The 14,966-nt window shown below is 36.3% G+C and overlaps 2 protein-coding genes across 4 annotated transcripts in view; one reads left to right on the forward strand and one right to left on the reverse strand.

The window, feature by feature from the left end:
- The window catches only part of ralgps1 (Ral GEF with PH domain and SH3 binding motif 1), a 100,191-nt gene that overhangs the window by 18,785 nt on the left and 66,440 nt on the right, over positions 1 to 14,966 (forward strand). The window contains exon 6 of the mRNA XM_016231866.1: positions 3,290 to 3,416. Coding sequence (XP_016087352.1) covers positions 3,290 to 3,416 — 127 coding nt within the window. The remainder of the gene's footprint in view (positions 1 to 3,289; positions 3,417 to 14,966) is intronic.
- angptl2b (angiopoietin-like 2b) overlaps positions 8,220 to 14,966 on the reverse strand; it is a 26,552-nt gene continuing 19,805 nt past the window's right edge. For 2 of the 3 annotated variants that reach the window (XM_016231891.1, XM_016231893.1), the window contains exons 3-5: positions 11,416 to 11,609; positions 10,348 to 10,618; positions 9,992 to 10,270 (exon numbers count right to left, since the gene is read on the reverse strand). In XM_016231891.1, coding sequence (XP_016087377.1) covers positions 10,071 to 10,270; positions 10,348 to 10,618; positions 11,416 to 11,609 — 665 coding nt within the window. In that variant the 3' untranslated portion in view covers positions 9,992 to 10,070. Of the gene's footprint in view, positions 8,392 to 9,991; positions 10,271 to 10,347; positions 10,619 to 11,415; positions 11,610 to 14,966 lie in introns of those variants that run through there. The other variant, XM_016231892.1, reaches the window with a different exon arrangement.

Raw genomic sequence — 14,966 nt, forward strand, 5'->3', positions numbered from 1 at the left:
AGTATCAGAGTATAGCCTTGACACCACAAATTATTGTATTGTATTTAGGAAGATTTGGAATCCTTATTTGATTTGATTTTGATTTTATTTGATATTATTTAAAAAAAAATATTAAATTAATTTGTCATTTATTCACTTTCTTTTGGTATTTCTGATTTCTAATTCATAAGTAATGCATAATAAAATCATTGTGGGAGTATGAAGTCAAAACAAGCTTTAGAAGGAAAATGGAGAAAGGAAGTATTAAAAGAGCTAGAGGGCTTGTTCACAAAAAGAAGTTTGGCAAATAAATAAAACCAGTTGGCCAGTCATTTTATAAGGAATTGCAACAGAGTACATAGTGCTCCTTTTCTATTGCATGGTTCATTCTCCTACTTCCATTTACTATTAGCTGATCCTCTATTCTGCCCTTGTTACCGTCCTAAGTTACACACAAAAGACAAATTACAAATCCAGCTCTTAACATTGCACCTATGGTTAAGAAGCTCATCCCCATCAAATTCAGTCTAAGTGGAAAGTTGCAGTTGCAGCTGCTGATGTATGGAGGCTTTCACTGCTATCTGGAGCTGCTACAGAGCACAGGGCTGACCTCCATGAACTGTGATGTAATCAAAGTCAGCCATGTGTTACTGCAAAATAAAATAAAGATGTTAGTGGTTGAAGGAATCCCCTCACTTTTATCGCCCTCAGAGGGATAGTTTAGCACTGTGTATGTGTCTATGGGAATGATAAATGCCACTGTGGCAGCCGCTCAAGCCCTGCACTCGAGGAAAGAGGCCGGCTGCTGCTGTGTTCGTGGTGGCGGGTGATGGAGGCTTGATAAAGGAGATCAGAAAAGGCTTTTGTTTTGGCATTTGGTTGCTCTAAATCAGGCAGAAAATGACTAGTCTTGTTGCCGAGATGGTACGCACACACACATGGAAATCACATTCACTGAAACATGTCGGTGGAGTTACAGTTTACCCTGTTCATCATTTGTAATTGTTTTGTAATTAGTTTTTCCTTAAAATATCATAAGCAGTCTCCCTTAGTAGTACTTCAAATCTTTGTCATAATATTATCATTTCCACACCAGGCTCCCTGATTGATGGTGTCGCGATCTAACTTTCCTGCCATAGATTATTTCAGCACCGTTTAAAATCAGCTGCAGTTCTTACCACTTTTTATGTCGAGTAAAAGGTGGAAAATCATTTTTCTGTTCCTCTGTTGCAAGTCCAAAGGAGAAAAATCCAAGTTGTGGTTCATTCAATTCTTCAGGTTAATTTTAGGCCAACATCTAAATGATGAATGAGGGTTAGCTTCCTGTCAAGTCAGCTCTCCACTCCCTAACTATTGTCTGAGTGTAAATGTATCTAAAAACAGGCTCATTGGGGTAACTTGGCTGGTAAATGACTAATATAATCTAATTATTACAGTCTTTCAGTTTCTTGCAGATGCATGCCATTTGAATGTGGCATTCAGTTTCTTTCACTTCATTCAGTTTTCAAATGCCAACTCCCTTACATAGATATGTTTTAGTTATTAGTTTTGCTTATTTTGTTATTTAAAAGGAGTATTTCTGTTATTTAAAAGGAATAGATATATTACTATTTTTGTTTTTACTTTTGAATGTACCACCTTTTTTGTTTCTATCGTCACACTTTGAAAACCTCTGATTTAGATATTTCACACCTGAGAATGATAAATAAGCTGATCCTAATTTACCCACTGTTATGTATTTTATTTTATTTAGTTATTTGTTGTTGTTGTTTTGTTTTTTAAAGGAAATATTTCACCCAGAAATGAAAACTGTCATCATTACTTCACCCTATTTTTGTTGTTTTGTTTTTTGCTTTGCTTATTGTTTTTTTTGTTTGTATGTTTTTGTTTTGCTTTGCTTTGCTTTTTGTTTTTTTTTTGCTTTGCTTTGTTTTGTTTTGCTTTGCTTTGTTTTTTTGTTTTGCTTTGCTTTGCCTTGCTTTGTAAAGGAATGGTTCACTCAAAAAAACCTATGCAACCTATAACACAGAGGGCATTTTCCACAGAGTTAAACAAGATATGAACATTAATAATGGAAAAACAGTACTGTGTGATTACATCTCTGGAGACTGGTGGAAGGTCATCTGCCAACAATGTGGTTTCACGGACTGTTACTTGGATTGTTGGACAAAATCTCTCACCAAACCTACAAAAGAGTGAACTACAATATGTGTATCTGTCTAACATAAGAAGAGCATGTTGAAGTACTTTGTGGAAATTCACTTCAGCATTTGATGTGATAAAGCCATGTGTGATGGAATTCTTCAGTTAATGAGCTTTTTGTAAATCCTATAACAGGGGTTTTGCACATGGTCATCCCCACATATTCAATAGCACATGTGCTGTAAAGAAGCATTGGGTGAAATTATGCCACTCATAAAGGCATTCTAGACACTGAGCCTGTTTATTGTGGTAATGCGCTTTCTATAAATGAGAAATATACACAGGGCCTGGAGTTTGGGTGCTGAGTTCTGGGAAGTTATCCCTTAATACAATTTAATTAGTCTCCCAATGGGTTGTGTCTTGTTTTTCATATTTAACATATTTGCAGACAGCTTTATTTAGATCAGAAGTCTTAGTGGGGCTCCCCTCTGACAAAATTTACAAAACGGCGCCTCCACAAGTCCCCCATTCTAAAGTTAGTAGCCAGTTGGGAGTAACTCTGTTTATTTTACAGAGGCAGTATACTACTGAATTCGTTATACTGAGTATACGGTATAATGAATTAACAGAGGCAGAGCTGAGATGAAAAATATGTTCTATTATTATTCCATTATGAAAAGTTCACAAAGTTAAAACAAGAATATTATTATATAGAGTTTAAAATGTATTCAAAGACATAACTAGAACAGTTTTCCTAATGTAGTTGTCTTTGAATAGCGTTTTTATATATTAATATTTTGTGGGGGTTTTTCATCATATTTGAATGAATTAACAGAGGTAACTGAGATGAAAATATTTGGTGATGGTAATGATCATTTTGCAGTTATTTTAAAATAACATTTAAATTGGATGTATTCATATTTTTGTTTTTAATTGAATTGAAAATAGTAATTTTGTCTGCTTGTATTCTATTGTATATGTTAATTTGATATTTTACATTTGTATATATTTTTTTCTTGTTCCTATCCTATATATTTTTTACTTGTTCCTAAGTATGCACTTTGAATACCTTTGATTTAGATGTATTAGATTTAGACATCCATTAGCTGTTCCTAATTTTCTGAATAAATGACCTGTTCATTCCGTATGTGCTTTCTGTTCTGAACAGTTGATCAGTCGAAAGGACAAGGCCACCTTTGAGAAACTTGACTTCCTGACGTCAAAAGAAGAGAATTACAACCGCATGAGAGAGTACATCAGGTCCCTCAAAATGGCCCCCTGCATCCCCTACCTAGGTAAGTGTTATTAAAAGATCACATTTGTACTTGGGTTAATGGTATTTTGTAGACTCCATCCCCTTATATCATGACAACATCCAGCCAGAAATGTCTTGAGAGATTTACTGGCTTTATAAATAGTTTTTTATTGCGGGGTTGCTATTAATAAGGCTGTAAATAAAGCTGAAGTTGCTTCATTTGAACAGAAGAATAATTTGGGTCAGGGAAAGGAATGGGTCATGGCCCACTGGACTTAGCCAGGCTTGTGATATTGACTCATTCAATTACTTCAGTATAATAGCTTTTACTTTTTTTTTTTTTTGATAAGGTTCATTTTAAGTTGGCTGTGAACACCTCATTATATTTTTTTGGCCTTGTCTCAATTGCACTTTCTATGGTGACCAGCAGAGGGTGTTTCAGTATATTGCCGTGGTTCAGCAATGATTGAGAAATGTGCCATATCCTGTTTTAGGTGTCAACACAGGGAAAATAATTACCTTCATCAAATCATTTCAGGGTTTTTTAGGATTTCTGCTATGCATAAACCGAAAAGCTCTATGACTTTCTAGCCACTTCAGTGGCTTTAAACGGAATGTAGAGATGGAAAATACAATGAAATCATATTGAAGCACTTATTTCCAAATTGGTAGCCCCTTTTTCTCTTATGAATAAATGTCTGTCAGAGACTCTCATTGGATGTTGCAAAAGGCCAGTGAGCGATTAGTTACACACACATCAGTCTCCTCTAAAGGCACTGACAGCACTTGAAATGGATGCCTCCCTCAGGATTGTCGCTCTCGTGGGGAACAGGATCCAGATCCTTCACCCAATTACGCTCTTCCATCTTAGTCATCAGAAGCAAGGTCCGTATTACTAATCCAGCTGTTAACCGAGAGCCAGACTTGATCAGGAAGGGATCTGGAGGCTTTGCCTTCAGGAGGCTTTTTGGATGTTTGGCTATCTTGTTTTTTTATGAGATACTCTTTTTAAGATGTGAAAGTTTGATTTTAAAGCGCATAACAGACCATTCAGTATGTCATTGCCACATGTTTGCGTCCCAAGCTCATGGTCACAGAGTTTTCCAGGTGCTCTTGTGTCATTGTGGTATGTGAATAACTAAAAGGCCAGTCAGGAATAACTTCAGGCGGCTGTATCTCAAATTGTCTCTTGGTCTGTTACTTGTGGGCTGCTTCTTTTCTAGAGGTCTGAAATGCACAAACAGACAGTCACTGCCATTTCTAAGAAGATAAACATGCGGAGAGAGCTGACGCATGCCGTCTCGCTTCTCTCAGCCGCACACATCTTTCTCATAAACCGAATTTCCTTTACATAATCCAGATTGAGAGTCTGCTTCCACCAGCGTGTCAGTAAACTGCGTTCCACTCAACAGAGGGCTTTCTCAGACATCACTCAGCAGAAACCGCTGTACCTGGTGCCGGTAGCTTGTGGTTTAGTTGCAGTGTAACTTATTCCCATTTCTGAGCAGCAGGCAGTTGAAACCGCAGGGACGGAAAGACTGTCTGACATGGCTGAGGTTGTGCAGGCTGTCACTTCAAATCTGTCAGTTTCCACTGTGCTTCTCCAGTGGCCCTTTCCATTTCCCACTGGGACAAAGGAAAAAGGAAATGAAATGGTTTGGGGTTTTGTCAAACAATCATTTAATTCTTTTTGATGTATTTAGTAGAACTTGCATTATCGATTTTACTACAAAAAAAATGTATACAATTGGTTTGTACTAAAATAACTGATGCATCCTGAAAAGACGCATCCTGTTTTACACTTGGAATAGAAGTTTATGGGAAAATTGCACAGCATCACGTGTTGAATAATCACAACTTATTGTTTGAAAAATGTATCATGGTACTGTTTCTAAAGTATTAAAGCCATAACTTACCAGCTTCACTAACAACAGAAATGTAGAGTTTAAAAACTATTAGCCTTAAAGGGATAGTTAATCGAAAAATTTAAATTCTGTCATTAATTACTCACCATCATGTCATTCCAAACCCATAAGACCTTTGTTCATCCTCATAACATAAATTAAGATATTTTTGATGAAATCTGAGAGCTTTCTGACCCTGCATAGACAGCAACACAACTGCCACATTCAAGGCCCAGAAAGGCAGTAAGGACATCGTTAAAATAGTCCATGTGACATCAGTGGTTCAGTCGTAATTTTATAAAGTCATGAAAATATTTTTTCTGCTCAAAGAAAACTAAAAATAACTTTATTAAACAATTTCTTCTCTTCCGTGTCAGTCAACACGATTTTATTTAATTTCATCAAAAATATCTTAATTTGTGTTCCAAAGATCTTACAGATTTGGAACGACATGAGGGTGAGTAATGACAGACTTTTCATTTTGGGGTTAATTATCCCTTTAATGAAGTTTGAGAACTACTTCAGGTAAAAAAACAAATTGCCTAAACCAATCTGCTTTCCAAATATCTGTACAGCTTTTTATTTTAAAGCTGTGATCAAATTTGCCATTGTTCTACAAATAATCCAGTCATTTCAATTATTTGAAAATGACTGGTTTTAAAGTGACTTCTGTAACGAGCTGTGCTTGGTCTAAACCAGTGTTTCCCAACCTTTTTTTAGTCGCGGCACCCTTTGGAATATTCGGTACAACAGGGAAGAACTGCAGAATATAATGTCATACAGATATTTTAATATTTTGTCCATCAATGGTGGCAATCAGTAGGCTAATTTCTAGGCTAGAAAGTAGGCTTTTATACATATGTAAACATTATTTAATTACCATTATAACTAGCTATCTCACAGATTTGTGCTCAGTGTTTTTTTAAACTTTACAATGGGGTCATTTTGGTGCAGTAGCAGGAGATAGCTTGATTTCAAACATTGAATTGAATTGAATAAAAAATGACAAGTAAACAGTCAGTAATAAAATAAGAACAAATAAAGAAATGAATAATGATAGCACAAATAAAAAATAACGACAGGCCTTCGAATTAAATAAATAGCTTTTTAGTTTTTCAGGTAGGTCTAACATTAGGGTTAAGATATTTAAAAAATGTTTTACCAATTATCCAAATAATGTTTAGTCCTAGAAAGCTATTATTATCAGAACTCGCGAGCATAACATAGCGGTTAGCAGATCAATGAATGAGAGGGCAGCGTTACCAGAGTTACCCATTTACCACACCATGTTACAACACAGTAGGGCTATTGCAGACAGAAACAATACTGTACTACATCGATGTTTCCTGTCGGCTCATTTTTCGAGTGGACTTTGCTGTTCCGATACGCCTGAACGGTATACGAGTGGAGCGACTGAGCGGAGCGCACACACATAGAGCGGGATAATACGCAGAGCGTCACACCGCGTGAAAGTGAAACCTTAAATCATTTTCGGCAGCCGAAATTTCGGTGCATCTCTAATTATTGGCGACATTAGAAATGGATATTATATAGATGCTTTTTTGAACATTTTAGCAATTTAAAAATATAAAAAAATGATTTTTTTTACACGGCACCCCGGTTGGGAAACACTGGTCTAAACAACTGACAACAGACAATGGACCTTTTTGCCGTCAAATTTTTCCAAAATTTTTGCAAATGTGATCTTAAATCGTTAAAATAAATGTGATCATGTCACACAGATCTAATGACCTGGAGATAAAATAACTAATAAAAGCAAAGTCATTTATTATTATTTTTTTTATAATTTTTGATTCCTCGGGTACAATTGCCTAGATTTAGATTTCCAACCATAGACGGGACAAATTAAAATGAGTGTAATTCAGCAGCAAGCCACAGATACTCAGTGTAGCTTGTTATATTTATATTTGTATAACATTTACCTAGTCAAAGAGCAAATTTGTTGTATGTTTCATTTTTGAATGAATTGCTTGTGCTTTTTATTTTGCTCATAAACTTCTCAGGAGAACAACTACAGCTGTAGTAGACCGATGTTCAATCCATTCACAGACAGATAATAATAATAATAATTCCTTACATTTATATAGTGCTTTTCTGGGCACTCAAAGCGCTTTACATAGAAGGGGGGAATCTCCTCAACCACCACCAGTGTGCAGCATCCACCTGGCTACAAAGCCTGTAGCTGTACATCCTTTATTGCAACAGTTTGACAGTACTTGGGGAAATCAGTTACACTTACAGTATATTACAAATGACACATTATTTTCAACAATATTACGTGTATATGTACATAAACATGTTTGATCTTCATTTGACACCAACAGCTAATTTACACAGTAAATACAGTTTAAATGGAGCAATTGATGACTGTTTTAAGATGTGTTTTTATGTTTAATTATGCATTAACTACGGCATTATATGAATTTTAAACATGATATTCCTGAAGTAAATTCTGAGTCATTCATCTCATCAGGAAATATATATTCTCATAGCTTTGAATAAACTAGAAAAGCATACGCTATTTATCACTGGATTGGATGTCCTGTGTCTTAGCTAGTTAGTAACAATGAATGAGTACTGATCAGATTATTTTCGAATATTTTATGGCCTATTGAACAAAATAATTCTAAACAACAGACGACAGATTCACAATTGCACTGTATATATAAAGATGTACAGGTTTCACTTGATTTGATTGAACAAGAGTGAAAAAGAACATCATGTTCATGACTTCCTAGTGACAATTATTGTAAGGGAAACTGGACAATTTATCACACTTCATTTTCTGTGTTGTAAATAGCTTTCTTTTGTAGTCCATGACAATTTGGTGTTCCTTCTAAAGTACATCAACCAAGACACTGTTTGTCCTTTTGCCACATATATTATTTAATTGTTACATAAGAAGCCAAACCACAATCTAAATGAATTGCACTTTATAGGGTGAACGTTGACTGTTGGGGAGCAGTTATCGGTTCATTCCCTGTGTTTATGTGCTGCTCAGTGGAAGGTGTTGGGGTTGGGTCGTATCATCATCACAACCTTCTTGAGAGAGTAGGCGCCTCCTCTGAATTCAGCCCAGTACACCCCGTCCTGATAGCGGCTGCGTCATTTTTCGAGTGGACTTTGCTGTTCCGATACGCCTGAACGGTATACGAGTGGAGCGACTGAGCGGAGCGCACACACATAGAGCGGGATAATACGCAGAGCGTCACACCGCGTGAAAGTGAAACCTTAAATCATTTTCGGCAGCCGAAATTTCGGTGCATCTCTAATTATTGGCGACATTAGAAATGGATATTATATAGATGCTTTTTTGAACATTTTAGCAATTTAAAAATATAAAAAAATGATTTTTTTTACACGGCACCCCGGTTGGGAAACACTGGTCTAAACAACTGACAACAGACAATGGACCTTTTTGCCGTCAAATTTTTCCAAAATTTTTGCAAATGTGATCTTAAATCGTTAAAATAAATGTGATCATGTCACACAGATCTAATGACCTGGAGATAAAATAACTAATAAAAGCAAAGTCATTTATTATTATTTTTTTTATAATTTTTGATTCCTCGTGTACAATTGCCTAGATTTAGATTTCCAACCATAGACGGGACAAATTAAAATGAGTGTAATTCAGCAGCAAGCCACAGATACTCAGTGTAGCTTGTTATATTTATATTTGTATAACATTTACCTAGTCAAAGAGCAAATTTGTTGTATGTTTCATTTTTGAATGAATTGCTTGTGCTTTTTATTTTGCTCATAAACTTCTCAGGAGAACAACTACAGCTGTAGTAGACCGATGTTCAATCCATTCACAGACAGATAATAATAATAATAATTCCTTACATTTATATAGTGCTTTTCTGGGCACTCAAAGCGCTTTACATAGAAGGGGGGAATCTCCTCAACCACCACCAGTGTGCAGCATCCACCTGGCTACAAAGCCTGTAGCTGTACATCCTTTATTGCAACAGTTTGACAGTACTTGGGGAAATCAGTTACACTTACAGTATATTACAAATGACACATTATTTTCAACAATATTACGTGTATATGTACATAAACATGTTTGATCTTCATTTGACACCAACAGCTAATTTACACAGTAAATACAGTTTAAATGGAGCAATTGATGACTGTTTTAAGATGTGTTTTTATGTTTAATTATGCATTAACTACGGCATTATATGAATTTTAAACATGATATTCCTGAAGTAAATTCTGAGTCATTCATCTCATCAGGAAATATATATTCTCATAGCTTTGAATAAACTAGAAAAGCATACGCTATTTATCACTGGATTGGATGTCCTGTGTCTTAGCTAGTTAGTAACAATGAATGAGTACTGATCAGATTATTTTCAAATATTTTATGGCCTATTGAACAAAATAATTCTAAACAACAGACGACAGATTCACAATTGCACTGTATATATAAAGATGTACAGGTTTCACTTGATTTGATTGAACAAGAGTGAAAAAGAACATCATGTTCATGACTTCCTAGTGACAATTATTGTAAGGGAAACTGGACAATTTATCACACTTCATTTTCTGTGTTGTAAATAGCTTTCTTTTGTAGTCCATGACAATTTGGTGTTCCTTCTAAAGTACATCAACCAAGACACTGTTTGTCCTTTTGCCACATATATTATTTAATTGTTACATAAGAAGCCAAACCACAATCTAAATGAATTGCACTTTATAGGGTGAACGTTGACTGTTGGGGAGCAGTTATCGGTTCATTCCCTGTGTTTATGTGCTGCTCAGTGGAAGGTGTTGGGGTTGGGTCGTATCATCATCACAACCTTCTTGAGAGAGTAGGCGCCTCCTCTGAATTCAGCCCAGTACACCCCGTCCTGATAGCGGCTGCGGTAGTGACCTCCTCTGTACCACACGCCATTCAAATTTGAGTGGGCACAGGCATTATACCACCAGCCTCCCTTTTGATAGTGGGCACAGTTGCCTGAGAAAAAAAAAACATGTTTTTTGGTAAGGTCAATAAATAAATTATAAAATCTTATCGCTAAATTTTACTGATACCTGTGTATACATCATGATCTCTGTCCAGAGTGGTGAACTGCTTCCCGTTGTGCCAAGTTAGGGAGTCACCGGCATTGCCATGGTAGCGGCCCACCTTGAGCCTATAGAAGTCGCTTTCAGGTTCAAGGCGGAAACTTGCATACTCTGCAAATGTCTTGCGTCCAGACCAGTCCTCTAAGGTGACCAGCAGCTTGTAGTTCCCTTGGCTGGTTATCCAGTATATGTTCTCCAGACCCAGCCAATACTCTCCATCGATGTTTCCAAAGCCTTGCTGTAATAAAACAGAGGAGCGCCTGCCATTGAGTATTTGATAGACCAAGTAAAATATTTATTTTAGAGTACATTACTTACTCTATGTTATTTTGTCATGTCCTTGAGGCTGAAAAATGACATTTGCTGTAGGGTTTGTTCTTCTCTCTCTCTCTTGTTTTTATTTTTTCCTTTCTTGTTTCACATTCTTTGCATTGATAGGCATCTTTTTGAGCCAGTGAAGCACTTGTAATTCCGGCTTTCATTGTGTTTAATACTGTATCTGCAGGGCTTTGAAGACATGTTTGTTTTTTACTTGGCAAGGGTTCAAATTAAGTTTTTTTTTTTTCAAATTACCTGAACTTACAGTGATTCTGTTGTACACTTTGAATAAGAACTCTGAACACATTATTGATTTATCTGTATATTACATACTGTATATGTCATACATAATGCCGACATATTAATGTTCAGAGAATAATTGAGTAAGTTTTTATTTGCATTGAGGCATTTCAGCACAGTGTGGTAGTTTCTGCTTGGCATATGTTCCTCATTAAACCTCTTTAAGTGCATGGCTCTGTACATTAACTGCCATACGGTTTAGTTTATGTGTAGAGTTATAGACGTAAAATGTAAAACGTAAACAAGTTGTTACCACAGAAACATAAATTTACTTGTTTGTTGAATTTACCACCATTGGTAAAGGAAGGCATATATCACCTCTCTGTATGTTAAATTGTACTGCTCATTTCCCCTATTTTTACATTTATCGACCAAAACGTCATAAACTTAATAATTTATCATCCAGAATTGGCTCACCTTATATGTCTCCCAGTTTCTGAAGAAGTTGACGGAGCCATCCATTCTTCTCTGGATGACCGTCCAGCCACCAGGATCCTGTCTTTGATCGCACCACACCTGCATCAGCTTGTTGGTATTCTCCGGCTTGACCAGGTGCATGCCACAGTTAGTGTGACCGTCCTCCAAAGCCTCCAGACAATCCTTCCAGGGACCTTGACAAAAAAAAAGAAAAAAAGAAGAATCATTGAGAATTTACCCCATACAAGATGTATACCCTTATATTACATTCTCAGAGAAGTTGTATCTTTTTATATAGAAAGCCTCCTGCCTGTTGCTGGCAGATCTCATAGTTGGGATATGACACTGTGATGGACAGAAATACTCTTTGGCTTGAAGGGAAATTCAGGTGCAAAGCTAAAGCAATTGAATAATCAAAGGAAGTCATACTCAGGATCCCCCTGTATGCCTTTCTCAGTTGCATCTACTCCCGCTAAGTCTCTTGTTCTTCCGTGGCACAGCTGGAAAAGCTCTTAACGTAAGAAGAGGATTGACCTTGGCTGCCATTCTGGCCTGGGAGAGTTGCCTCTGCTGTTCCAGCCAAACATAACGCTGGCACGGATGCCAAAGAAAGGCCCATTTGATAAATAATGCAGTAGCAAGTAGATTAGCTAGCACTTCCAAAGTTCCCTGGGCATAGAGCAGTGTTTTTATAGGGATGTCAAAAATGGTCCAATTTTCATAGTTTTCCAATGAGAAGCAGAAGAACATTCTTAATTTAGCTGTCTTCAAAATCATTCCCTGATCCAATTTATTTATTTTTTTCATCTGATCTTCTTTTTTAAACAGTAAGCACAGGTTGAAACACACCCTGGTAAGCTGGTCGTCTCTTAGCCTGGGCACTAAACCAGCTGGGAGGAAGACCAGCTAAGGAGAAATTTCCATGCTAGTCTAGGATGGTTTATGCTGCTTGTCTACCAAATAGAGCAGCACAAATATGCTATTCACTAGCAAAACCTAACTGGTGAAGCTGATTATAAACATTAAATCGGCTTTATATGATGATCTTTTCAGGTGGGAAAGCAGTCAAACTTAAGCAAAACCTGAGACTTAAACTCTTGAAGCAGATGCTCTCACATGTTCCATTATTGTTTGTGTATTTCAACTGTCAGATCTGGCAGACAGTCTTTTAGTTATCTGACATCTCAGCCCCAAAGCACTTCTGAGGCCTTGTGGTTTACTTACAGTAGTCTGGAATATTATATTGTTTACTCTCATCTTGTAGCTTATAAAAAGTAGGCCTCATGCCCGACGGCTGGCCCTCACTCACAGCCACTCCAACCGCTTCATGACTCTGGATGGTACGTTTACAAACGAGCTGACTGTGTCTTGTACCAAAATGTAGGCAAGACTTTGCTCCAGTCAGTTTCACTTGTAACAGTACTTATAGTTCACACTCCTATAATTTAGATATTTTTGGCAGAATTTTTGATAACAGACCCCAGACCGCTGGTTACATAGCCTCCAGTGTACAGTCCACTGAGCCGGGTTGTGTGTGTGTTTCTGAAATCTCTCTGGCTGACTGATTTTCACTGCATGCCAGAATAGGAGCCATCACACTACCTGACAAATTTAAGATAACAACACAGACGGGGCTCATTAGCCTCTTACTGTGAATAAAACTGAATCCATTCCAACATTCCCAATCCCAGGAGGAGCATATTAAACTGCTTTTTTATTGGGTCAGTAGATTGTTTTTTTTTTTTTTTTTTTTTTTTTTTTAAATCTCAAGAGACAAGCGTCACATAGACTAAACTCATTTAGACATCAGTTATTACAGTATATTGTATCATATGTGTTTATTTAATTATTATTATTAGTAGTAGTAGTAATAGTATTATTAATAACAATAAATAAATAAATAAAAAATATTTCAAATGAGTGATAAGTGTAATATATAATAAATATTCAATAATGTTTTTTGTATAACATTAACATTATATAATATACAATTCACCATTATTTTTCATTACATACAGTACCAGTCAAAAGTTTTTGAACAGTACGATTTTTTATGTTTTTTAAAGAATTCTCTTCTGCCCACCAAGCCTGCATTTATTTGATCCAAAATACTTTCATTACATACAGTACCAGTCAAAAGTTTTTGAACAGTACCATTTTTTATGTTTTTTAAAGAATTCTCTTCTGCTCACCAAGTCTGCATTTTTTTCATCCAAAATACAGCAAAAGCAGTAATATTGTGAAATATTTGTACTGTTTAAAATAATTGCTTTCTATTTGAATATATTTTAAAAATGTAATTTATTCCTGTGATCAAATCTAGATTTTCAGCATCATTACTCCAGTCTTCAGTGTCACATGATCCTTCAGAAATCATTCTAATATGCTGATTTGCTGCTCAAGAAACATTATTATTATTATTATTATTATTATTATCAGTATTTAAAATAGCTGAGTAAATTTTTTCAGGATTCTTTGATGAATATAAAGAAATTATAGAATAGGAAGAAATTATAGAAATTAATATTAGTATAATTTTATTTAGCAAGGATGCTTCAAATTGATCAAAAGTGATGATAATTATATTTCAGATAAATGCTGTTCATCAGAGAAACCTAAAACAATTCTACTCCGCTGTTTTCAACATAATAATAATAATGATAATAATAATAATGTTTTTTGAGCAGCAAATCAGAATATTAGAATGATTTCTGAAGGATCATGACTGGAGTAAGGATGCTAAAAATTCAGCTTTGAAATCACAGGAATAAAATACATTTTAAATATATATTCATGGGTCAAAGATGTTAAGATGTCCGCATCAAAATCATAAATTGATTTTTGTTGTAAATATGCCTGACATTTTATGACATTTTAGTGGGTGTCTTCTGTAAATCAGGGAAAAATGTATGATATTTATTTTTTTCTCGGGAAAACAAAAACAAAATTGCAATTAAATTAAACAGAAAACGTTTTTAAAAAATTTGGGGAAAACAACAACAATTTAAAGCAGTATTACACTTATTGTTTTTATGCTGAAACCCTTTTTCGTCTTTGACCCTCATATAGAAAACGTCTCTAGGTTACGTATGTAACCGTGGTTCCCCGAGGGAACGAGACGCTGCGTCGAGTCGCTTTGGGAACGCCCTTGCGTGACCGCGTTCTGAAGCACGTGTCAAATCAGTCCAATGGAGCAGCGAGACGTCACGAGCAGGGTGACGTAAGCACCAGAAAGCATAAAAGCACATCCGGCCGGGCGCAAACCAGCTTCGATGAAGTAGCGCCTGCAGGGATGCAGGGAGTATGGCAAAGAGACGCAGCGTCTCGTTCCCTCGGGGAACCATGGTTACATACGTAACCTAGAGACGTTCCCCTTCAGGAACTCGAGCTGCGTCGAGTCGCTTTGGGAACGAGAATACCAACTGCGCCATACTACCAAGTCCCTGCCTGTGTGTGTGTCCTATGAGCACATCACGAAGAGAGAACTTGGGAACCTGGGGTAGAAGCCAGGTCTAGGTTGTAAAAGCAGACAAAAGTGTGTGGAGAGGACC

Source organism: Sinocyclocheilus grahami, unplaced genomic scaffold (genome assembly GCF_001515645.1).
Source record: "Sinocyclocheilus grahami isolate Dianchi unplaced genomic scaffold, SAMN03320097.WGS_v1.1 scaffold401.1, whole genome shotgun sequence".
In the NCBI taxonomy this organism is placed as follows: domain Eukaryota; kingdom Metazoa; phylum Chordata; class Actinopteri; order Cypriniformes; family Cyprinidae; genus Sinocyclocheilus; species Sinocyclocheilus grahami.